The 27,301-nt window shown below is 37.2% G+C and overlaps 1 protein-coding gene across 5 annotated transcripts in view; it reads right to left on the bottom strand.

Annotated features, from left to right (window-relative positions):
- ADAMTSL1 (ADAMTS like 1) overlaps window positions 1-27,301 on the bottom strand; it is a 391,430-nt gene that overhangs the window by 68,850 nt on the left and 295,279 nt on the right. For 4 of the 5 annotated variants that reach the window (XM_030258675.4, XM_072922779.1, XM_072922778.1 and 1 more), the window contains 5 exons: window positions 19,828-19,878; window positions 16,923-17,127; window positions 15,649-15,796; window positions 12,915-12,999; window positions 3,451-3,752 (listed from right to left, as the gene is read on the bottom strand). In XM_030258675.4, coding sequence (XP_030114535.4) covers window positions 3,451-3,752; window positions 12,915-12,999; window positions 15,649-15,796; window positions 16,923-17,127; window positions 19,828-19,878 — 791 coding nt within the window. The remainder of the gene's footprint in view (window positions 1-3,450; window positions 3,753-12,914; window positions 13,000-15,648; window positions 15,797-16,922; window positions 17,128-19,827; window positions 19,879-27,301) is intronic. The other variant, XM_030258676.4, reaches the window with a different exon arrangement.

The raw sequence follows: 27,301 nt of genomic DNA, 5'->3' as shown, positions 1-27,301 counted from the left end.
ATAGCTGATCATAGTCCCTGTATTCCTGACATTACTCACAAATTAATTCTCCATAATCTCCGTATAGGCCGGGGCCCCCAGAAAAGAAGTTTGTTTACCATTTTTATGGCTGCTCTGTGTATAAGCCTATTAAGGTCATGACTATGACACAAGACTATGCAGTGTGTCTCCCTTACCCTAGATACCAAAAAAAGAAAGAAATTTGACAATTTTGGACATGGACATCAACATCAAAATTACCAAAGTCCCTGTAGTTAACCAATGCTGTTGGGGTTTTCCTTCTTTATAAGGTGGCCCCATATTTTCAATTTTGCTATTCAAGTCATCTCTTAAAAGACTTAAGAAAAATTGTAAAAAGAGTAGCCTAGCAAAAAGATAGAACAAATGGTAGTGATTTATATCTAGGAAAAGAAACTTACAAAACTTACTTATATGAACAAAATGTTCACTGCCCTGTTATGTTCATTATTTTTCTAGCTCAATCATTTTTCTGTTAAGCATGTAATCATATTATGTGCAGCAATCACAGGCTGCAGATTCTCCAGAATGGAATGCTCCTGGCTGAAGAGCAGAGGTGGTTCTCTACCTGATGGGAAATGGCACTGTGTTCAAACTACTGGTCTCTATTCCGCATGGAACCTCTGTGCCGACTTGACATTAAGACCAAACTGATGAAGCCAGGAAAGTAGGGCTGCTGATCCAGAGGTATGGAAGCCATGGAAGTATTTTTCCAGACTGTGGAAAGAAACCACTGATTCCTGTCACATGCCGGTTGACATGTTTCTGTTTGCTAGGCATACAGTTCACTCACTTTCTGTATGTCCCTCTCAAATAAAATTTTTTAAACTGGGTGTGTACTTCCACAGTCTCTATTTTTCCTCTCTGAAGGGTGTCACCAAATGAGCTCTTGAACAATTATTATCAATTTAACAGTTTTCCATTGTCTGCTTCAATCCTAAATACCGAAAAGTGACAACTTTGAGGTCTTGAATTTAACCTTTTCTCCATTTCTCATGCTGATTGTTTTACATTATCTAATTCATATAGCTAAGCTCTGATACTACTGTTCAGTTTACAGTATCCAACAAGCCCTAAGCCTCACAGTAAGGATATTTCTCTTGCTTATTTCTCTCATCCAAGAAATCTCTGATTGCAATTCCAATAATTCTTGTCCATACTACAGGCATTCTGGTCTGTCTATTAAAATTTCTTTTTATCTTTGACAGGTCTAGCAATCTTGCCTGACATCACAGATATCAAAGAAAAAGGTTCCTGTCTGAATATGATTGCTAGAAGGTTCATTGACAATTTTTGGCTTTAATAGCTTGTGCCAGAAAACAAAAAACCCAACCCAGACTAAACAACAACAAAAAAAAACCCAAAACAAACAAAAAAAAAAAAAAAAAGGAGAGAGAGGAAAAAAATCTGGCTTGCTCCAGCAGTAAAAAATGAGATCATTATCATTTTCTTTAGCTTCTTCTTGAATCTCACACTAGAGCTTCATTGTGCTGTGTCTCAGCATAATGACAACTATCCATCTATTTTTGATAGGTCAATGTGGCAAATGGTTATAAGCTTTAAATTAGGATGGCTCATTGAACATTTAGAGAATATAAAAACTTTTGGTCATAAATCAGAAGTTCCACAGCACAGAGATAATTAAAAAAGGTATATAAATTTCAGGAAGTTTATTTTCCAAGTAATTGAATTCAAAATATTATTTACTGCACAATATTATTAGAACAAAAGTTGCCTGCTTTAAAGTTGCTTTTCTTGGGAAAAAATAGAAATCAGTTCTCAATAGGAAATCACAGTATAAAAATGTGTAATGATGGGATGTGAATCTAGGCAGTCTAAGTTCACTTTCAAAACACCATCAAATGAGAATTTCTATGTTTATATCTACCAGGATAGAATAATTGTTACATGATATTTGATGACAGCTCTGGGAAATGAAGCCATCAGCAGCAGACTATATGACTAACTCATTCCTTCTGGTTGCTGCTTCTGGGAGGTGAAAGGTTACTTCTGCATCTATCCAGTTTCTTCTCCCAGTACTCTAAAACCAATAAAATTAGTTTGACCAGTCTTGCACCTATAGCTACAAAAATATCTGACTTAGCATCTGCTAATCTGGAAAGTTTGGAGTTTTGTCAGACAAAAAGAAATCTTACCTAAAACTTTTTTGCTGACAATTGAAAGAGATCAACTTCTAAAGAAAAATGTCTCCTACAAATCAGTGACTTACATTTGAAAAATACAAGCATGAGTTCTATATTCTAAAAAAATACTTCATTTCAAGACAATATTTCTTGGAACTGTTCAGGTTTTGGTAGTCACAGTAAAAGTGTGATGAATGGTTACTGCACACCAGTAACATCAACATATGACATACTCTCGTAGTATCAGTGTTTGTCACTACTTAGTGTGTAATTTGTTTTTGTGTAGGAAATAAAGCAAAAGTTTTAGTGGTCTGACAGCTGTGTACTGCTCTGAACATTCACTACCATCAGCAAGCCAAAAGCAAGCACAGAAAACCTTTGCATTATTTTCTACCAATTTCTACGGTTTTCGAGACCGTAACCTGTGAATCTGTACATATTATTAACTCATAAATTGCGGAGTTGTTTTCTACAGTGTATATTTTTCATTTTTCTATAGTAATCCTTTCTTAACTCACCTGAAAGTTGTAAAGTAAAAAGACAAGACCTGAAAAAATCTAGATTTAATTAAAAAATATTGGACTAGACATGTTTCTCAGAACTAGTTAGATAAAATGATGGGGAAAAAAGGATATCAGAAATGTGTGTTAATGGTCTATAGTATGTGCAACCTGAGAAATTTGTTAACTTTGAGAAACTACAACTGCCAAGCCTGCTTGTTCAAGACAACCATATAATTCGTGCCATTTTGCCATAAGCTTTCTTTTGCACTGGGATTGAAGCTGATGTCCCTTGTTGAAAAGAGATAAGGAACAGCTGAGCCCTTAAAATGTCCATTATTTATTTCATCTGCTCTGGGAGGACAATTACTTCCACATGCTTTTGCTTGTGCAGAGCAAACGAAGAGATAAGAACTAAAAATGATATGTGATTTTTAGCTTGTGCCACCAGACCCCTTTAATATTTAGCTTTTTTTGGTGATCACCTTTGGGTGATCAGTTGATAAAGGAAACAGAACATATAATAAACTGAGCACTCTTAGTGACAGTCTGAGCACAGATCTGGAAGTCCTAGGCTGAAATATATTGTGCACATGGGATTTTTAAAATTTCTTATCTATGCCTTTTCAAATATGTTTGGACCCAACAATGTTACAGTTTTATTTCCTTCCTAAATGATTCCATGATTCTAACTAGGCATAGCAAAGCAGCATGTCTATGGCTATTATGTGCCAAGCACACACTTGAAGAAGGAAAGCAAATCCAGCACAGAAACATTTTGCCCTTACCTCCTCCACAGGACTCTGAGCACTCTGTAAAACCTTCATATTCCCAGTCATAGAGCTCATCCAACTCCTGCAAGCTGCCAGACAAAAGCTGAGTCTCCTCTAGGGTGTGTTCAGTTGCCTCCCCGCTGCAGGGACCGCTGTAGCAGGCTCTCTGAGACACAGGTTTGGGGCCTTCACATTCATCCATGGGCAGATCAGCCACGGACTGGGAGAAAGAAAGGAGCACTTGGCACTTCACCAGCCGCATCTGGCTGCCCACTCCACAGGTGACACTGCAGGTGGACCAAGCCTCGGGAATAAACCTGTGAGACGAAGAGAGCAAGAAAGTTATGTCGACAAATTGCCAGGGAACCAAAAGCAGGATGACCTTACCCATGCCAAATTTTATTTAATGAAACACAAGAACTTCATCTCATCATACATTTATTAAAAATTACACACAGGGGGTTCTGTTGGCAACTCAGTGGCAGGTCTCCTCATATCCAAGAAACAGGACAAACCCTTGTAACATCCAACTTGATCCTTAAACACCTCAGTGCAAGACATCCACCAATCTTCCAATGTTCCCAATGTACATGATGATCCCACTAGCTACCTTTTTGAAGTATTCAACCTAGATAATCTTTGACTTAGTTGTTAATTTTTTTCAATTGTAACTATTGAGAAGGCTGCTATTATCAGGTAATTGCAGGGCTACATGGAAAATAATTTAGATTACTTTTTCTTGTGTCACAGCAACTGTTTTCAAGTCTTAATTTGAAGCTAGAAAAGGGTGAAGAGCTTTTTTGTTGTTTGTTTTATTTTTATTTTAAATTTAAATGAAATAAAATTTTTAAAATTTTAAATAAATTTTAAAAAAATTATTTCCACAGGACATTTATCTTTCTCTCATTAAAAAAATACCCAGCACTTTTTAATTTCTGTTGTGGAGTTGTTTATCTGTTGCACTTGTCTTACTGATCAGTAACCCTTACATGCTCCAAATTTTTCCTTCTTGAAGTCCATGAATATTTTATAAAAAGCACTTTTCACTTGTCATTACAACAAAACAGGCTGAAATCCATCTCTCATTATTTTCCTCAGAAATTGAATAATTTCTCAGTTTCTCTGTGTTGTCACTGCTTTTTCAATGTCAGTGCTATGAACTAGACTAGCATTTCACTCAAAATTTATCAAGCCTAAGATTCACATTCAACCCTTTACCACGTCATATTGTTGCAGTAATATAACACACCTTGTTTTGATGAGCTCATGTTGAACTAAGATGACTCCTAAATCTATCCAGAAACAATAGTTTCAGGGCACTCTGTAACCTGCAATACCTATGCTTTGATACCTGATGTCAGTGGTATTGGAACACTGAAGTTATGAATACAGGGTAATTTAGATAGCTTTATTGGACTGTCTTGCCTTCTACGTTGAACATTCTTCCAAACTGTCTGCCACAGGCAAGTTCTAAGGCAAGGGTTGTAGCTGGATCTGGCACTGATCCTTGCTGAAGCTCACAAGAACAATCCCTGTTGATAACACTCTCTCGTTAACAGTAAGTGTTTGGAATCTGTCCACTACTGCAAACTTCTGTCTACTTCTCAGCTTTTGGGATGTATTTTTCATGGAAGCCTGGCTGTCATGATAGTATTCTTCTTCCTTTGATCTTTATTCTGATAGGCCACACCAGAGTTGAACAGCTCTGCCCAGGGCTGAAGGCAATATGCCTGTCTGTTTCTACTATGGTCTGGCGCTCGAGCAAAATCATTTATTACCGTGAGAATCCCATGAACAGTTTTGATAGGAAGAAAAGTGATATTTAGTTTTGGGATGAGCATATTTGAAAATATTTTTACACTATTCTCCCTTTCATCCTCTGCCTCTGTCTAGTTGACAAAAGAACTTTTCCTTCATGCTGAAGTTTAAAAATATCCATAACCTAAAAGGGAAGCTAGTGTTTTCCCAGGATGTATATATCAGGATCCCTGACTGGAATGTCACAGTCTTTTGGAGCAGGGAATGTGCATCTCTTTACCCACTTTTTGTGGGTCTTTATAAAATCTTGTTATAAATTTTACATCTGCTACTAGCACTATACATGGAAAGTAACAGAAAGGAAAGAAAGTAACTGCAGATATTATTGTAAAACTTGAAAATATTTATCATGTTGCTACAAAGACAAGAGCAAAGCTTTTGGGAAACTAATGATGCAAACTGGTTCCATTTTCCTGCTCGTAAGGCATTTTAACTGAAAAGATCTGTCTTGTTTCCAAGATGATATCTTTTATTTTGAGGGGGTTATACACTTTAGCAGTACAGGTGGGCCTCTCTAAGACTGTAACTGCTGTAATTCTATTTTGATGAGGAAAATCTCCTCTCAGAGATTAAGCGGTTCGCATCAGCCACTGTGACTTAGATATTTTGACTAGTTGAAATACAGCTTCTTAATGTGACAAAGTGAAAGGTAGAAACCCTAACCAGATTATGGGGAAAAAAAAAAAAAAAAAAAAGGTCGTGGTCTTCATCAGTTTTTTGCTGTTTTTCTTATATTTTTGAACACTATAAATTGTTCTGTAACTTTGCTTTCTTGAAGAACTGGTGTACTCCAAACCAAAAGGGAGGATATTCTTCAAGGTATTAAAAATTTTCATTTAGAAAAACAGAGATACTTCAAATACTTGGAAGATTTACACATAATGTGTATCATACAAACATGGGGAAAAAGGGAGAAGACACACACAAAAAAAGTAAGAACATTACTGAAGAAAACTGAATACTTTTTGAAATGAGGTTTGATCTATAAATGCCAGGTATTATATTATTTTACCTGAGTCAGCAACTCATAATGAAAAATAATAGAATACCTGTAGGAAATTGTATGTTTTAAGGAATCTAGATCCAATTTCTAAGTTTTTAGTACTAACTTTGGAAATGTGATTTAATTCTAATAAACCTGTTAGCTGGTAAAGAGAAAATTAGCCAAATTGAAAGAGTTAAAAGCAGAAAAAAGAGGGGAAACTCATAAAAACAAAGAAATCTCCATACAGTAATGGTCATTACATTTATGTAATGTGAATGTATAACATAAATATATAATGTTTCTGAGTTTTCTATCATCCTAACATCAGAAAATTATAAAGGTTTTCAAATATCTTTGTGTTGTCATTAATGACAAATGTTGCCAAATGGTGAGCACAAACCTCAAAAAGTATATTAATAAAAAGGGGACAGTTCATGCATTTGAAGTTATTTTTCCTGCATATACCTCATCTTCTACTGTTCAGCATTAGGCATTTCTACATGTTAACCTCTGAACTACTTGGAAATTGTAAGTAACAGAATAGATGTACTGAAAAATATTTTTTTAGGAAGTGGGAAATGATTGAGGTGTTTCAGTTGTCATTCCACACTGTTTAATTAAATCCCACTGTAATTATCATTCCTCTAATAACAACCCAAATAAACATGACAAAGGCAGTAACTCATTTCTTCAACTAAGGACTGATGTATATTCCCTTCCCTATAGAAAAATATACGTAACTGGAGAAGTCAGAAGAGAAATGAGAAGACAATGTCAATGCTCAACAGTGAGAGACCTTTCACAGCAGGTCATAGTGGGTTCAGGGTGAGACCCATGGAGAGCTCTGCTGAGTGTTCCAGAGATTTTCAGAACTCTTGACATATGTAGCAGCAGCCTCTTCTGTCTAGGACATGGTTTCCTGCAAAATGTACTATGAAGAAAAACAAGTATATACATACTGGTATGCTTGGAGTGATGGAGAAAAATAGCTAATTTTCCTCACTGCTACATAATTACATGTTGTCCTTAATTTTTATTGCTTAATGCTTTTTTATTTGTTGTTTTTTCCTTCTTGCTTTGTTTGTTTCTTTGTTTTAAAACATCACTGGTTAAATCCATGGCTTAGATAAAGTCTGAGGTTTTGAGACATGCACGTACCAGTCAGACTGAGTGTTCTAAGGCAGAGACACCCATCTATTAAGGTCTCTAAACTCAGATACTACTGGTGAAATGAAATGTTCAAGGGCTTGTTTGAAGTCTTGGGAATTTTCTGTGATAGATCCAGAACTGAGCACAGACTTCCAGACTCTTTGTCTTGAGCTGAAATGCAAATCCATCCTTTTCCTTCAGAAAACAACAACTTCACAGGTTTTAATGCATGGGTAGCACCACAGGATGCTCACATAACAACATGGGATAGCTGCTGGCGTCATTGTTCAGAGACATGAAACAGTGGTCCTTACCACTTATCAATAAAATTTCCATCTGTATGAGTATTAATGCTGGAGGCAGCTGCACAGGTCCAATTCCAACCAGAGTGATTACATTCTGTCCTTCTATAGTTTCTTTTAAGTTTGAATATGATTTTTCCTTCAGGTTTGTCCCTTTATTTGATGTTATTGGTGCTTCTCACTCACTGCTGCCTTTCTCCACAGGGTATGGTAACTGTTTCTATCTTGTATTGTTGTGACACAAAAATCTTAAGTAGTTGGGACTGTGTGTAGTGGGTCCTTGAATGAGTAGATAGCAATCATTATCTAATGTGTGCCAGCTGCATTGCTGACCTTCCCTTTGACCAACCACGTGTATCAGATCTTAATATGAAGATTCTTCCTTTTCACTACATGAACCTAAAGCGGACAAGCAATGGCTCAGTAGATAAAGATATATATATATGTCTTTGCTATCTTTTTTTTGGCAATCCAAAAATCACAACATGCTTTATTTTTAAAGTACAGGCATAACAGGAAATTTTAAACTTACTTACTAACCTGTGAATCAGGTACAAAGACCATGATGGAAACTGTTCAACAAAGAAAACCAAATTAAAATAGTTTATGTGTTTTTAGAAGTATAAATACCTACTGAAAAGTAAGAAAGAGATTTTGGGTGCCTCTGCCACATTGGTCTTTCTGTCCATATCCAATTCCCTGAGGTCTTTGTCACCCCTGCTAATGCATTTCAGGAATTTCCCTTTGTTTTTTAGTGAACTGGCCCCATCACCATGATGGTACCATCTGGCATCCAGATATTATTTTTTGCCTGCTCCCCCATCAATCTGCCATTCCCCCACCACACCCTGGCCTTTTTTTTTAATCTTTTATGGCTAGAACCAGGGTTGTTTATGGCAGTATGTTAAAAGCTGGACATCGTGTTAACATACAAAAGTATTTTTCAAAAGTTAGAAATCTTTTAAGAAACCCTCCACTACTCATAAACTTAATGTCATTACATATAGCAAATCCCATACTTTTAAAATCATGACTGCTATTCTTTCTGACTCTGGCTGTCACACTGTGCTGGCATAATGAATTCTAGAGAAAGAGATCAGACAGAAAGATAAGGTGGCTCCTTCCTCAGATAACATTTCTAATGCCTAGTGAATGGTCACTTCAGGGATGGACAGCAATAGGAGAACAACATGCACCTCAATACAGAACAGCAAGGTCTTCTCACCTTAAACATTTATCCTGGCAAAGATTATAATACTTTGTTACCAGCATGGAATATTTCATAGTAGTTCTGTCAGCAATTAATTTTTAATTGATCCCATTTAGGGGTGCAGTTAGTTAGACAACCCAAACATAACTATTTCCTCTAGACTTGAAGTGGCTGAATTGGTTGTGATTAATTATTTGAGCAGCAGAACCAATAAAGAAATATTTAACATGGATTTACATTTGAAGGTTGAGTGCCCAAGTGGATTCTTTGCTATCTTTTAAGGACTGAACTCCTTTAAAAACCTTTCTTTCAGCTGGGGAATTTCCACTCAGTCATTTATTTCAGTGACATGTGTGGAAAACACTTCCACTGAATTTCCTGAAGAATATCCACCAAGTTTGACAGAAGAGTAAAATTCTCTGTGATAATTTTATACCTCTGTCAGAACCGGTTAGTAATAATAAATTCAGACATTACTGAAAGGAGAGGAAGGCAACTTACAGATAGACATATACAGACAAAATTCAACTGTAAGACTTGCTTGCATTTGAAATTCCTGAAGATATAAACAACGGAAGGCATTATACACAGATGGAATAAAATTGTGGCATCTGGTGCTCTGGCAACACATATCAGATAATGATCACAAATTACAGGTGGAAGCATAGTATGGAGACATATTGTAAGTTTATAAATCATAGTGTGTAATTTCATAACAAAAATAATATTCAATAAAAAGTTACAAAAATCAGAAAACAGCAATACAGAGTTTCACAAATGTGAGAATTCAATTCATAGAAGAAATATCCTGAAAATTTTGGGGTTTAGCTTTTAAACTTCTAATCAAATATAGACTTTGAGAAAGACAATAGAATTGGTTATAGCTGAGGTATGTTTTCTTTGCCCGAAGAAGGATGAGGGAGAAAGGGTCACAGTGGTCAGGGAAGAGTGGTCTACGGGTTACAAAGACTGGCCCTGCCTGTAGAGGAGAATGGGGGAAGTCAGGGACTTGGTGGCATAAGAAAGCTTGACCAGAGCCTCAGATGAAGTGGGGCAAAATAATGAATCCTTGCTGATGTCTGCTCAAGTGGAGTAATGAAATTGGTAATTACTGCACCAACATGGACTGAATAGGAAAGTTGTGTAAGTATAGCTTGTCTGAAGAAACTTCCATTGCTACAATTTAAAGTAAACACAGTTAGGAACAAAATGCAGCCTCCTAAGCACCTGGCTTAACATGCCACTGGAGGCCTTCTGTTGTTCCTGCTGCCTTACAGCTACTCACATTTCGTTAGTACACAGTCAGCAAAATAGCTGAACGCATCACACACAGTCTTACACCAGCTACTGCTTGATCCAACACTAAAAAGCTCTTAACTGCTACAGTCCTCAAAGTATCATGTATCCACACTCCAGACTGATAGTTCATCAGGCAAAGTATGTGGCTGGTAGCCTGACATCTGCAAGGGTGGTGGGCCATGGAGTATTACACTGTGTCTCTGCCCAGCTGCAGAAGCACTGGCCAAAGATGCATTATCAGGGAATATACCTTGCTCCTGGTGTGTTTGATATCCCTACACAGCTGAATTAAATGATGCTATAAAGCTGGCCCTGAAGTTGATTGTTCCTTGTATTTTAGTGAGTTCTAAATGTTTTATCTCCTTTTTTTATATTGTTACACACAGTTTTTAATCTAATAATCAGGACCTAAAATGAGCAACTCTTTAAAGTCAGATGTTAATAAAAACCAATATTAATAATGAGGCACCAAAATCATTTTTAGGTGGGAGTTCACTGCTCAAGATTCCTGAAAGAGATTAGGTACTCTGGAACAATATGCAGATCGATGTTACAGTTTACAAATGGGGATTGCATGGATAGTTATTCCAACACAAATTTTTTAAGTTTCTATTTGGTTTTCCTGTCTCATGCCTTATCACCAAAAATCATTCTAAACTAAACTCAAGGCAACTCTGAGCTTCGGGAAAGTTTGTGTGAAAACCCTGACTTCATGCCCTTTATTTTTCCTGTTAGTTAACAGATATAAAAATCTGTACTTGATTTACAGTGCTTGATCTGTACTATTAGAAATACGCCTAGAGGTCTGCCTTGCATGGAGAAAACAAGTGTAGGAAATGTCATCCCATGGCAGACTGAATCTAGTTTGGACTATGGCCCACTGTCCAGAGTGGGAATAACAGCATCTCACTGGCACCATTGAAGCCTTGCAGTAGATGCGGCAGTCTTTGCAGAAAATGACCTTCAATGCAGCAGAGCAGTGACATAAGGTATGGAGGTGTCATAACTGCACTTCAAAACAAGCTGCAGTTCTTAAATTCCTTTCCCTTTAGATCTCTCAAGGACTGTTTTAGTATCACAATAATATACCTGTAAGTTTTCCCACAATATTTTATTAAAATATGCATCATGACAAACAACAGGTTATGCCTGTTCTCTACAAATCCCTTCGTGTTAACGCTTAAATCTACATATGTGTATACATACACACACAGACAGAAACACAGAGACATATATATCTATACCTATTCCTTTTCTACAGTGCAATCAACCTTGTTCACAAAGCTGATCAAAAAATTTCTTAGTGTAACAAATTATTCTGAATATGACCACATAATAGCATATCAGTATTGCTCCTTATTTTATGTATGCTCCTAAGGTTTATTTATAGGTTGATAAATACACATTTAGCTGAGTAATTTAGTATACCCATGAGAAAAATCACAAGAAAATGCACTTTACAAACGAAAAATTAGTATATCCACAAAAATCAATTTTTCTAGGCTTTCACTCTGAATTAATCAACCTATAAAGTCTATGAAGCTCTGGAAGCAGTTAAAGATCTCATGATACTATATGTGGTAGCTGCTACAAATATATATAAACACATATTAATGTACATTTGTCTGTGTATATGTGTGTATAAATGCTTCTATATACATATATTTGTCTATATGTGTATATATATACATATGGCAGCTGGATATTTTTTCTTGTTTTGGAGGACTTATTATGAAGGACTTGTTTTGGAAGACTTATTATATGTCTCCAGCTCTCTGGTAATGCTCCTGTTTCTAATTGCTTCAGTTCAGATTAATCATGCCAAAACTGCAATTATATTGCATAAAAATGTTTTTTTAATCTAATACATAGTTGCAGTTGTAATAAAAAATGCTGTGTGCTCAGACACAAGGAACTGAATATTGATGGATGCTGTGCACAGAACTTGCAATTATAGCATGGATTTATCACAGTTTCAGACAAAAACATCTAAAACACAGTAAATACTTATAAATTCTTGGTCTCATTGCTCTAGGCTTATGTGGTATGCATCACAGGATTCTAGTTTATTTTCTGGTAAAATTTATACTTTTTTTTTGCTGTTATTATGCTTTTCCTTGGGGAAAAAGGCAAGAGGGAGTCATCACTGGCTGCTTTGTTTTGATTCTTGCTTCACAGGGGTATTGAAAAAATAAATAAAGCTGCCAAGCTGTAAAGACATAGTAGTAATAGAGAACATATAAATACATAGATGGATACACTTTTATTATAATACTCTCCTAATGATCTCACATAAAATGTGTATATTTGCTTAAATTAAATCTGCATTTACCCTCTTGACATCTGTCTCTGCGCCTAGGTATGATACAGCCTTAAGAGCATGGATTTCCATGGGGTTGGGATCATCCTTTACACTCTAGCATAAGCCAATTACATTAATATTTTTTCACATTAGCACAAGAGATTGTGCTAGTTCTGTGCAAGTCCCAGGTTCCCACATGAAACACAGAATTGCAGAGGGCCTTGGATTTGAAAGGACCTTTTAGAGATCCTCTAGTTCCCACTCCTCGTGCTTTGGCCAGGGACAAATTCCAGCTAGATCAAGTTTCTCAGAGCCCCATCCAACCTGGCCTTGAACGCCCCCAGCAAGGGAGTAACCACAGCTTTTCAGGATCACATAACAAGAACCTGTTGTAAGCAAATTTTTGAGACTTACGAGGGTTCTTCAGATACGGCTGTTCCTTCCTCCAGCTCTTGAGCCTGCTTATACCATGGCAACTTTGCTTCCACAGGAAGTTTCTCTATGGAGCAAACACGAGCATGTGAAAATAGGAAGCATGCTGTAACACTGCTTTGTATGCCACCCTCCTGTGCTCACCAAGCATGCCTGTGATGTATGGGTGCCTTCACACACGTGGGGGCCAAGCAGAAAGAGGAGAAAGAGGACAAAGAGAAATGAGAACATAAGGGAGAGAAACAAACTCTTTCATCACCTGGACTATACAGTTTACAAGGTTATATGGCCAGATATTTCCCTGTTGCAGGTAGAAGGACTATAGCACCCTAAAGTCAGACAGGCAAATTAAAATTGTCACCTTTCAGACTATACAACGGGACTGCAAAAGTAGGAAAGTATTTTTTTTTGGAGGGAAGTTTGCAAGTGTAACATGCTTCCATTACACAAGGCAAAATGTGTAACCTGCCTGTATCTACTTTAAAATTTCAGAATTTCAGAAGACATGCTGAGCTTAGTTTTGGCAGATTAAAAAAATAAAGAAAATCCTGCTTTGATGACTGATACAACAGGAAATATATAATTAAATGGCCGAGCTATGCTTTTCAACTCTGTTTATCAGTTCATCAGCTATGTGGATTTAAAAAATGAACATGATACTTTTTCTGTCACTCCTGATGGAAAACAGCGGAGCTGCTTTTCTCCCTCTCCAGGATATGCACACAGGGTAATGAGCTGCTCTGCTCTGGGGAGTGCAGGGCTATGCTGCTTTGCAAGCCAAACTCCACTTTAATGCAGTGTCAGAGCAGAGTAGTTGAGCTGAAGGCAGCAGAGCTGTTTCAGCTCTACAGTATAAAGCAAGAGGAAATTTGGCACTAAAAGCTGAGAAGGAACTCTGCACTTCAACAGAGCATTCTGGGCTAGGATCGGGGGAAAACAAAAGAAAGGGCAGAGAGGAGGACCGGAGCCAAACCTGTTTGCCACTCACAAATCACCTAAACTGTTTGGGTTTGCATGAGGATGGACTTGTACTCACCAACAGGAGCAGGTTATTGTCATTTCGAATAGTCAGGAATTTTCTGTGGCTCCATTGTGGAGAGCAATGAACATTTCATATATGCACATGAAATTTTCCATCTCTCAGTTTTATCACAGAGGAAAAATTACCTACAATTTGACTGCACAGCTATTGTAACTTTAGTCATGCAAATTTCCTTGGAGCAAGTTATTAACTGAGGAAAAGAGGGACAATAATAGAATTACTGTTCCTCTATCTTACAAACAGCTTGCCAAGCTCTTCATCTAACATATTAAGGATGAATGCCATTGCAGCTCTTGCTTTAATCTATATTTTACTAATCATCCAGAATATGTAGGAAATATTTCTATTTATATGTTCTAAAGTTTATTTTATGGGTTTTGGAAAGTCATATCTTACTTATGTGATTATTTTGCTTAGATGCAAGTGCTTGTAAAAAGCAAAATTCTTATCTAACATAGCCTGTTTTGTGACTTTTTAATAACCTTCCATTTTTTTTACAGGTGTAGTTAATTAGTATCTACACTGTAAAATTTGTTAGAGGATTAGAAATGTTACTTAATCTAGTGATATCCTATTTTTTTCCCATTATTGGTGCAACATAAAGTACCTTAGGGCGCGAATAAACTAAAATGAAATAATTATATGAAAAATTTGCCTTCTATTTCTTTTTTGCAGAGTGTTAAGAGAAAAGAGACTTCCACATTTTTTGCCTTGCTGCTTCTGTCAGCTAGGAGGACTGCTTTCTGCTTTGTGTTAATCTAGCTGTAGGAAAAGAAAACAGTCTAGGACAAAAACATTCAATAGATGAGAGGTTCATTATCCCTTCTGCCCTAAATTTCTAACTCTAGTTGTGTGAAATAAAAAGGAAAAATTTCTAGCCTAAAAAAAAGAATAATTTGGTTTGGATGGCACCTCTGGATACCGTCTAGTCCAATATTCTTCTGAAACCACTGGTCAGCCTTCAGATATACAGATATTCAAACATTGCACTTTGCATTATGAAGGGAAAACTGTGAGAGTGTTGCAGAGCAAAGATGAGGAGGGAAACTAAACCAAATTACTCCAAGCTTTGCACAGGAATTTTCATTCCATGTGAAAAAAATGGAAGAAATAAGTAACTCCCTACATTCAGAAATTAAGCATGTATGTGCTTTATTTCTGCAAATTTCTGTGCTTAATTATGCAAAGGGCAGTACAAGATCTTATGCAGGGTAAAGATGTCATACTCTTGCAAGGGGGGGTTTCCAGAAAGGAGTAATTTATTTTCTTCCCTGACAAGTCCCATTTGAGGATATTTCATGACAGGCAGAGGTAAGCAAGGCTTTCCTAGCTGGCCTTGCACCCTTCTAAGCAGAAGTCAGTTTTGGATGGTTTGCAACACAAGATCTCTTTTGTGCCTTGCTGCATTTAGCTCAGATGTAAACAGTCAAAATACAGCCAAATTTATATTTCAATTGCTTAGTCTGCTGGACCACAAATTAACTATGAAAAGCCCAAAACTTGTAAGACTAAAGGGGTCAGCACTCACTCCAAGCTGCTGGCAGGCAGACAGGAACAGACAGGTGCAAAATCATAATTCAGGTGCAGGTGGAAATAGTGATGCCAGCAGTGAAACAAAACGGATGAACATGAAAGACCTCTAAAAAATTTATGAGAAACATTCTGCCTCATTACCTTTAGGCTTGTAGCAAGGAGTGGGTACAACACATTCTTCTTTTATGTGTGGCTTTGTTTTAGAACTACAGCCTCCTGTATGCATCCCCCTGTGGTCAATGCAAAGGACCACACGGTATCTGAGTCCTTGTCCACAGGTCACGGTGCACTGGATTGAAAAAAAAAAAAAACATGAAAAGAGAAAATGAAAAGGAGAAAATAAAGTCACACATAACAATGATAAATATGACAAGAATATGCAACACAAGAGAGCCAAACATGATGCAGAAACACCCAAACTTGAGACTAAAATATTCGTAATATTTGGTAATTATGGATAATTTATAAAATTGACAGAAATTTTGTCTTTTTGCTCGGAACATTTACTTGATTTGGACATTTTGCCATTGGACTTCTCTAGCAGTGTTGCTTTTGCAATGTTGCTTACTTGGCTTGTAGCATCTGTCCCATATTGGATATGCTCAGTGACACCCTGTCAGTTTCATTTGGAGCCACTCTGCTTTGCTTGGACAAAGTACTAGGGTTTATGCTTCAACAGGGATTACACTCAGCAATTCTGGACAAAAGCACCAAACAGAATGGGAAACTACTGGGCTTTCTTCCCTCAGATACTTTCCTAAGGTATTTATTTATTTATTTATTTTTGCTCTGGTTCATCAGCTTTTACCCCCTGCACAGATTGTTTCAAAATTGGTTGCACAGGAGATGATTAAAACTACCAATCAGTTGAAAGCACTATGGATGTTACCAATGTTGCTTTGCTCTTGACAGCAGCTTTCATCTGGATATCAACAAACACTTTGCAATCAGTCAAGAGCACCTCATCTGCAGGTAAGCTAGCCTAGCTTCTAAAGCACAATTTACTTGCTGAGAAACTGTCCTGATGAGAAACTATATTCAAGCCAAGTCTTTATGTACAAATTTAAACTATTTCACTACTTTTGTGGAAGGACATTTCCAAGACATTTACTTCCATACAGAAGGAAAGGCAAGCAGTAACAGACAAATACAGGTATCAAAGAGCACAGTCATATACAGATTTATATGCTTCTTGAAATTTCTCAGCAATTTTGAGTTTCAATTTATGACTGAAATACTGTAATACAGAAATAACATTGCATGCTTATCAGACACTTATATTCCTAGTCTATTATTAGCAGAAGGTCACAAATTAATGTCACAGAGGTAAAAAACTTGAAAAACTCACTAAACTATGATTTAAGATACTTTCCTTAGTGTGTTAAACATAAAACCAACAAACTGAAATTGATTACCGGAGACCATTCTTGAGCAAGCCACTTTGGACAGTCAAATATATTGCAAGGCTGGACAACAGGCATCTTTGGAGTATACATGCATTTCCACTCTTCCACAGGGCTGATGTGCCCCTGAATGTCTTCTTCCACACAGGAGACGCTGCGGCTCTGAATGCCCCCTCCACAGGATGAGGAACAGGCAGTCCAGGGTGTGCTTTCCCATCTGGGAAAATGAGGAGGCATCAGGAAACATTACCCTTCTTGTCCTACCCGCACCTGTACCCCCAAAATACATAAACTGCTGTCTTCAGTTTGTTTTATGGGGTTTTTATTTGTTTGGTTATGGTTTGTTTTGGGTATTATTTTGCTTTATTTTGTTTTGCTTTGTGCTGTTTTTGTTTAGTTTGGCTTGGCTTGGCATGTTTTTTTACCTGGGCAACATCAGTAAAAATTAATCATGTATCTATTTTCACAAGTGTCCACAGCAGCAAAGAATGCTCATGGCTGGTGTCTTTTAAACCACAGTTAACAGTATGAAATATTCTCTCTCCCACTAACCCAATTACTGCTGCCACTGAAAATCTAAATACTTTTAAGTTGGTTTTTTCCCTTTTTTAATTGATGGGATTATAATATTTTCATAATTTTTCATATTCTGAGGAATCTTTGTCACAAATCACAGGAAACTCAGTGTGCTGTGAGGCTGATGACCCTTTTGTAGAACATAAAGGGAAAGAGCAGTGTTTCTTCCAAGGAAACAACTCAGTAGAGGAAAAAAAAAAAAAGAAAGAAGAGTGGAAATTGTGAAAAAGAACATGTGACTATATTAGCAAGATACATGTCCTCTGATGGATAAATGAGGTGGACCTTGTTTCCTTACAGTTAAGGCAGTGACAGGAGCTGAGAACCCATCTTTTCTCTACAAGTGCCATTGAGAATGTAATGAAAAATCCTAAGAACAATATATGCATGTTCTGAAAAGCTAGGTATACTTATGAGAATAATCCTTTTTTTTTTTTTAGTGATGAATATGCTGTAAGCTATGTATTACTTTATACATATACATGAATGTCCCCACAAAATTGTCTGGTATTGCCTCTCTTATTTTCAAGCCTTTGTCACAGATTGGATGTGGGACCATTGCCTTGATCCAGTGTGGCTATTCCTGTATATTACTGTGCATGACTGAAGTACAGAAGTGTGTGTGTTCTGTCTACCTGGAAGCATTTAATGGAATAATTCTTTACCCCACAAGGCAAATGTCTTTTTCATATTGACATAACAAATACTGTTTGAAACAATTTTGGTCAAAAGATTTCAGTTTTTGACCTCAAAGAATAGTTTTTGTGAAAAACACCCCATCTGTAGTACACCCCACAAGAAGTAAAAGAAGTGAAAGAAGTGAAAGGTGAGAACTTTTATTGTCTCACTTAAAACAAAGGAAATATTTTTGTCAAGTAACAAATACCGGATCCCCAAGATTGTTGAGCAGTATAAAAAATGCTTATCTTTCTCACTGATTTTCCATCACATCAGCCCACGATCTATTCATCAGCTCCAGCATACCTAGCAATACCCTCACCTGGCTACCCTACCTGGTCCGGTAGCACCATAAAACTCAATGTGAAATCGCTTAAATTAAAAGCTGTTTATGAGTAGTAAAGCCACTGATTAATTAATTTCATACCACTAGGAGTGGTGGAACAATTTTTACACCATGCACAGCCACCATCATGTGCTGATCGTAAGACACATATTTTATAAAGATGTAAATTTAGGAATACTTCCACTTAAATGTGTTTCCAGTGGCTCTGCTGAACGAGTATACAGCTGAGGTTTCTTACTACCACAAACAAGAGGCCCCAAACTGAAATTCATGAACTGCAAAATTTGCTTGGCTCTAAATTTGATGGCTCAGCCTACCGAAGCCATCTTTTCCTAGCCTTAAAAAGTGATGGCACCAGGAAGTTTCCTGAAGTCTTTGGGACAAGTTTCCAGGTGTCTTAGGCAACTGTAGAAATTTCAAGTAGCTTAAATATAGCACATAGTTTCAATCTCAGTTGGAGGTGGGTCCATGTTTTGGCTGGAGACTGTGGAGTGTGAAGACACTGCAGTTGTACACTGATGCTGAAACCTCTGTGCATCAGTCCTCAATATAATTGGATGGAGGTTGTTTCCTCACATGGATGAGACTGTCAAGTTGTTCTTTTTGTGATTTCATAGTGCAGGACACAGTAAACTAATGAAGAATAAAACACAGCGCAATACTTTTTGCATGTCCAGGCAGTATTTCAGAACCTAGAGGTTATTATCCTTCAGCTATCAAAAATTTTTATCATCAACAGTCTTATTCACTGCTTTAAAAATAACTACTCATCTGATTATTTCCATGAGAATCTTGAGTCTTAAATTAAGGACATTTTACTTGTGAGATAATTAATGATAAAAATCAGGTGTTGATCCTATTCCTACCCTGATCACCTAGGTTTGTAAGATCAGAAGACAACACTAATGTTGTCACAAATTATAGGCATTCAAGAAACAGCAAAATGGGGGTGAGGAAGAGAAAATCTTATGGTTTGTAACAAAGCCACAGATTATAGTTCTGCTCAGAGAGGAGTAAAGGCCAAGAATAGGAAAGTTGTGAGAGAAAAGGGAAAATGGGGTTGAGGAACAGGAGAAAGAAAGGGACTAAACACTTAATAAATCTACATTTCTCCTTCAGATAGCTATAATTTAAGTTGTGCATTAACAGAATTTATTACAACAGGTTAGCTCTTGAACATCTCTACATTAATTTGTAGGAGTCCAGAGAAGCAGGATCTGTTAATTTAGCCTGAAAGTAAAGCAGAATACAGAGAAGAATAAAAGAAAAAGAAAATGGATTTGTTAAGCCTAGCATCTGGTTGACTGTTTTACATACCGAGGAAGGGGATGGTAGAGGTCATAGGGCATGATCTGCTTGTATCCATCACTGTTAGGAACAATAATGCCAACCCTCTGAGTAGAAGGTACACATAATAAAATAAACACTAGATGATTACATAATACATAATATTGCATTACATTACACAACTTTTTGTATTACAGTATTATAAATCAACAGAAAAAGATGTTTTACCTAAGATATTATCCAATTAAAAAAAAAAAAATGCACTCCCATCCTACTTTTTCTGAGTAATTCAGTGAATAAAGCACTGGTTAACACTTTTTTTCCCATAAATATATTATTGTTTGACAAATAAACAATCTATTGCTAAAAGTGACCCAAATATTATTTTAACTTACATTTTTATTGTCTAGTATCAAAAATAATGTTTCTATACTTGATATATTCTTGGAGCTTAGATCCAAAGTAACGGAGGACAATAGGGGAATTTTTATCTGCTGCAGACCTCTAAATAAAATACTTTTTATAACTATTATATGGTTGTTTCTGCCCATCGAATAAAACCTCTGCTTTTACAGGGTACAAGATTGGAAATCTGGGTAATTACAGCACAAGAATTTGTATCCACAATTCTTGTTTCTTCACCTTAAATGAGTCCAGACCTGCATCTGTTTTTTTTTTTTTTCCTTTTTTTTTTTTTTTTCCCTGAAAGAAAAAGGAGTCTGAGAAAAGATAAATATGTCAGGTTGAATTTTTTTGTTTGTCATAACTGGTTGATTGCTTTGCTGTACTGTTATTGGTGTGGTGTCACAATGTAACATCTGAAAGTTATAGAAGACAATAGCATACATCAAAATTAGGATTTATCTGAAATATTATCTTGCCAGTTATGTGTTAAATGGATACCATTTTTCTCACTGACAACTACAAAGTCTCACTGAGTTGCTGGTCTGAAATATTGTATTTTATCTGCACTGTTATAATTTTGACTCAGAGTAACTTTAACCATGTTGTCTCCTAGTTATCAGACAATCTATTAAAATAAAACAGATGATCTCAGAGGACCTCATTTATCACCTTCATCAAAGCCACCTGGGTATTTGGATGAAGCAAGTGGACAGAAATATCAAGAAGTGAATACTAATTGCAGTAAAAGAAAAAGTGTGTCTCCATCCTAGTTACAGAGAGATGAAACTGAATGTCAAGGAAAAAAGATTTCCTTCCAAGGTTTTTGGAAGCTTTTTACAGATGAGAGGTGGTAGGTATGCTGCTGTGGATTTCTGCAAGGGGGAAGGAGCTAAGGAGGGGGAAGGGAGAAAGTATTCTCCATCCTCAACACAGTTCACTGAAAAATGCTGTAAGCATTCAAAGGCGTCTTGTCAGGCCAGGCCTAAAGGGGTCTATTCTCCTTTTAGTCAACAGGGGTTTTATATGCATAACTTGTCCAAAATAGAAGAATGGATCCCATTGTGTGTCCACAGAAAAGAGTCAGTGCCAGGTCAGGGTGCTGGAATTTTCCAGCTAAAGCGCGGGAAGCAGCTGGAGCCCTGGATGTGTGTGAGAGGCACTAGACAGTTCCCTCTAACATTAGCAGCCACTGCAGTCACAGGAACTCTCTGCATGAGTGCTCATATTTGCATTTTCGAAGAGCTGCCTGTCCTCACAAAAATCTAAAAATCTAGGAGAGGTTGTTCTGGCACTGGGAAACTTTGGAAAAGACAACTGGGTCATTTAGAGTATAGTCAATGAACAAGTAGTTTCAGACTCAGCTTGATGGGTAGACATCTGTAGAATGTGGAGAAATTGTGTACCAGTATTTTAAGAAGATGGAAGAGAACTTTTGAAGAGGGTTTTTTTTGCCCCTGCCTTTGGGAATTTGCTGTTTTCCTGACACTTCTACTACTGCTGTTCCTCTCTGAAGCTCTCTGTTTGCACTTTCCAGCTCATCAGCTTCCTGAGAAGATTGGGGAAGTTGGGGAAAAAAGCTAACATAGTGAGTTAAAAAATAAAATAGTTACACTATAAAAGCATTTACCACCTAAGAAAGAAGCAGATTAAAAAAAAAATTCTCATTCATTGCAGTGAAAAGCATTTTCTTTCTAATAAACATGATTTCCTATGCATAATCTAGGTCTACATGCTTTAGAATGCATTACTTCCAAGACTGTTCAGATAGAAACAACTCTACCATATTCAAACACCGTTATGAATATTAAGTAATATTTACAGAGCACTAGGTTTATATTGTAATTGGAAAGGTTTGACCCTCAAAAGATTTTGCATGCAAAAATTACATTTCGGTAAACATTATTGAGCTCCACAGATTTACTGACACTGTCTTTGTCCATATGTGAGGGGCTGCCAAAGGCTCTCATTCTGCAACTACAAGAAAATGAATCGCAGCCATAAAGTCATAGCAAGGAAAGAGACCCTCACAATAATACACAATGGTTTAATTTATGACTTTAAAAAATAATTGTCTTAGAGATAAAACAGAAGAGCAGATGGTCATCGTATCATTAATGCCATCTGCACTTTTCTAGCTAGTCTTGTGTGTGGTTTTTTGTATGTGCTCCATAAAAAAATCTCCTAAGACTAAGTTAACACTTAAAAAAAAAAATTAAGAGATTACTTTGGTGTATTCTTACTTTTTGATGGGAAAAAGTGGTTTAAATTCCATGTATCTAAGAGTCCATCATACTCCTATAAACAACATGGAGGAGATGTACTTTATGGGGTTTATTTACTGCACATTACCCAGACAATGCAAAGGGGGTGGTGTGATAAAGGCGCAGAGGAAATAATAATTCCTTTATGAAATATGTCTGAGTAGCTAACAGGACTCATTCACAAAACATCAAGAGATTTGGCAGGAGCAGGAGCACAAAGCAAATTACTTTGCAGAGCTGTTCTGTCTCATATGTCTGAAATCTACCATGCCTTTCTGACCAACAAGTCCTATCATATATTCTGCATGTTGCTTTTTTTTCCTCCTGAGGGCTGGCAGTCTCAACACAGTTGCTCTTCCAAGACATGTGTATGGTTGGAATGGGAGCTGCACATGCCAGAGGTGAGAGTGCTGCAATCAGATTTGCCATCTCTGCAAACATTCAGCCCTCCCCTGGGATGAGTTTCTACAGCTGCATTCCTTGGAAGACATGTTTGGTTAACTCCTCCCCAGTTGCTCCTTTCCCCCCTTAACCTGATTTAGCACAGATAACAAGCTTTAAGCTCAAGTGTCTTTCTCCTCTACCTCCCTGATGACTCCATCTTTCTGACAAGGCCAGCCCTTCCCATCTCTCTCTCCTGCATGTTGATGAGTCTCAGGTTAGAACCTGTTGAGCCAAGCAGGGGCGTGAGCCCTAGAACTGAGAGAGGAGCCAGCAGAGAGAAAGGACATCTGCTCCCAAGGAGTCTCAGGGTGGTGTGACCTGCATGGGGACAACCTGCCCCTCCCGTGCTGATGTCCTGTACCCTTGCTGTGCCACTGCCCAGCCTCTGCAGGATGCTCATGTGCCTCTGGCTCACAGCCTCCACTTCTGCTGAGGCCTCTGTTTGCCAGGGGTGTCCTGCTCACAGCTGCAGGGCTGCCCATGCAATAACCCAAGTGGCTGCACCCATTACATCTCTTTCCTGATCAGACTTGCAAAGATTTAAGCCTTCAATGAAATCAGTCAGACTTGAGAGTAAACGACCTGCATGGCAGGGACTGTGCCATCCAAGCAATGGAATGAGTTAAGGACATTATTAGCAGTGAACAAATAATAGTGAAATGGGTTGGCTGTGCTGGAAGACATGGAAGTGCCCACCACCAGAGACTATAGTTTAGCATACAAGCCATGATTATCACTGGACAGACAACAAACTTGTGCAAAAGATTGCATTTTAACACTTCACATCCTGACACTAAGGTGGGGTGTGGTACTTCACTTCAGTGATCTCTGAAGATGCCACACTGTGACATTATCTCTTTGTGCTACAAGAACACTTTCTGTGTTGAGAAACAGTTAATGAGGCCCTCAAACAGATGGTGACTGTTAATGGCTCCCATGTATTATTCTGTGGATCTATTACCTTTTCCCTTCAGAGCTGGGGTGGATGACATTAACGCCATGTGTACAGGCAACCTTGGTTTCAGTGCCTACTTTTGCAGGCAGTGAAATAGTAAATCTCAGTTATGGTACCAGTATGAGTAGCATAATTTCTGGTTTCTGGATGCTATCAATGTGAAACTGAGCTGCCATGTACATTATATGTATACATCTTTTTATATGCTCTTAGTACTTTACAGATTGGCAAAAGCCAACATCTGCTGCTTAAAAATTTAAAAGTGGTATGTCAGTGGAAATTTTAAAAACCTACTTATGAATGAAAAACACTACTGAGAAATCCATCCTTTTGTGTCAGCATCCAAAAAACCTCTTGCTTTGAACAGAATGTCTGTTTGGCATGGCAGTATCTTACTTTTATAAAAAATGTCTTGTTTATGGTGCAGAGATTTTAAATTCTAAGCAACATAGAGTTTGTCATTGCTATAGACTGCTAAAACCCAATCTCTTCACAGTGATAAAAAGAGATATTTCCAGTCAAAAGCAGAAAAAGTAATTCCTTCCAGTAGCATGACTATACTGCTTCTAAACAGCTCTTTTTTCTTATTCAGTTCAATATTTTATGGTGGTTTGGATGAGCAGTGTTTGATACAAAGAGGGAATGATCTGCTAAGTAGTTAACAGTACTAAATTTTAACAAGTGAATATCCAGTGAAAATCTCTGAAAATTACTTGCTTCAGTTTTGGAATCCTCTAGGAATTAAACCAGACTAATTTTTCTGTAATATCATATTGGGCAGACTGATATGCTGCGTCTCCCCCTCAAATCCACGGGTCTGATTCCCAGAGGGGATACACAGTGCAAACACAACTCTACACTGATATTTGTATTTGATGCTCATAGCAGTAACATGATACATTTTCTCACCTTACAGCTTGTTATTGGAAGCATCCTGGAAGCTCCTTTTTGCCTTTCTTTCCATGTTTCATTAATATGTATTGTCCCCTCAGAGCTGAATTTGCTCTGCTATTCACAGACAAGTGACAAGTTGCTTGACAAGTGCTTCTTGGCCCACCCCCACTACCTATTCTAACAAAGTTATATTCTAGATTAATTTAGATTACTTTTGCCCTTTCCAAAAATTCAAGGTTTCAACTACTTGTATTGAGAAGAAATGTATCTCTTTAGGTATTATCAGAATTATCTGCTGCTCATCTTTACCCTCCTCTTGAACTTGGGTAACCCAGATTATTACTACCAGAACATTGCCATTGGTACCAGCTCTTTTTCCATCTATAACTCTACTTTCACATTGCCAAGTATATTATGGACTTCTCACTACTTAGAATCACTCTGAACGGTCGTAACATCCCAGTGGTTCTTGTATGCTTTTACGTGTACTTCAGTGCTCTTGTTAAGTTAGCTGAAAATGAGCAACTAAAAACTACAATTTTATTAAAATCCAAATTTAATTTTAAATTTATTTTTGGTAATGTCTATCTCTGCCACCACCATACTGATATTTAAATGAGAATTCTAAAACAAAAACTTTGACAAGCAGGAAGAGGAGTTTGCAATTTTGCTGGAGGACTATAAATAGTGTATATCTATGAGTTTTTCAGGTCTCTGGATGATGAAAACCTTGCTGGAATTAGAGATTTCCCCCCCAAACTTTCCATAGGTATAAACAATATTTCTAGTGGCAGACTTGCAGATAAAACTCTAGGCAAACTCCGGGAACTGAAATGTTAAATATAACACTTTATACTAGAGGCTTGCTAATATGAAATTTTTAGACAGTCGCTTTATAAATTTAAAATGTTTGCTGAAGCTGCCTTTAGAAATCTTTATGTGAAATTGAAATTTCCTGGTAAAAACACAAATAGACCTTTTGTGACTCAAAAACTCCAATATTAACATGTAGCAGCAATAGACAAAGAATACGGCAGATGGTAAAAATGCAGAATAGCATGGCTGAGAATGCCACCTAAAAGGTGAAGATGAAATCTAGAAATAATACCGAAAGTATCCTGGTCAGTAAGTGAATGATGAGTGGGGCAGCAGCCTTTTTCACATCTGTCAAAATTAGTTTTTTGGAATTATGAAGCAAATGTATCTTCTGCTTATTGCACCTTAGAATTGTCCTAAGCATTTAGCACACCCAGTTAAGTCAAATCAGAACAAAGATTTTCTCTAAGCAGGGAAAAAAAAATCCATTCCTTTTTAATTAAAATATACCAGAAAGGAGGATAAAGATGAAAGCTAAAAATACCTTCCAGTCTGTGAAGTTTTAATTACAATTAAATTAATTAAATTTAAATTAAATAGGTGAAATACTAGTGTTGGATTTTGCCACACAGAAGGGGAGCGGACCAGGTTGAACTGACTGCTGTTTACATCAGTAGGTAATATGCATATAGTCAAAGGCAGACTGCTGTAAAATCATAGTGGACTGTAAACAAACAGATTTTCCTTTTTACTTTGTTAGTTATTATTAGCTGGATGCAAAACAGGTTTGATAAGAGAGGCTGAATGGGGCATCGTTATGTAGGGATTAAAAGGCACTCAGAGCCATCGCGTATCATTTCTTCTGTGACACGAATCACTGGTCTGACTTGGATGAACAGTATATGTGGCTGCCTCTACTTAACCTGGAAAATGAGTATGTATAAGTTATATGTGTTTGATAAATAACCATCCACATGCTTTCCTACGTTTATTGAGACTAAGCTTTTTTGCTATTCATGATGCCATCAATACTGCTAATTACTGCCATAGTAAGCACAATAAAGTAAACATTTCTATGCACTAAACCTAAATAGGCAACTTACTGTGGGCTCACACAATACCTGTGGTATTCATTTAAATTTTTCTTTCAGCTTACCCTTTGATGAAAATGTTAGTGCTTAGTATTTAGAGCAGTCACTCTTGGTTCCTTTATTCAGTGCCACTATAGTCTTCAATGATTATTTTCTGTGGCAGTCCTCACTGGAACTGGGTTTGCCAGGAAAAATTACCTTCTTGGTTTTATACTGGTGGAGCAGAGCAGCTCCCACAGAGCAAAGACACTGCAGAGCCAAGATGCCCTCCCTGTCCATGCTTCTGACCCTGTGCTTTTGCTCACCTACCCTCTTCCCAACTGTAAGAAATCATCAGGAATCCAACAGTTACCATGGATTTCCTCTGCCTTTTTTTTTCTCTGTGGGTTGTTGATTCTAGAATTCTTAACAAAGGCACTTTTGGAAATAGTAATTTGAAATTTGGCAGACTGTGAAGATGTTTCCAAAAAGCCAGTTCCTCTGGGATGGCATAGCTGTATTTCTAACTGACTCTCCCTCCCCTCAGGGTCTTTATATCAACAACTTTGCCTTGTTATATCTTATATAAAACAAAATTACTTCCTGAATCTGCCCAGCTGTTATTTTTTTCTCTTTCTCTCATGTACCATGCAGTCATC

The sequence above is a fragment of the Taeniopygia guttata genome, chromosome Z, assembly GCF_048771995.1.
Source record: "Taeniopygia guttata chromosome Z, bTaeGut7.mat, whole genome shotgun sequence".
In the NCBI taxonomy this organism is placed as follows: Eukaryota; Metazoa; Chordata; class Aves; order Passeriformes; family Estrildidae; genus Taeniopygia; species Taeniopygia guttata.
The sequence above is the reverse complement of the archived record's forward strand: the minus strand, read 5'-3'. Positions and strand labels throughout refer to the sequence as shown.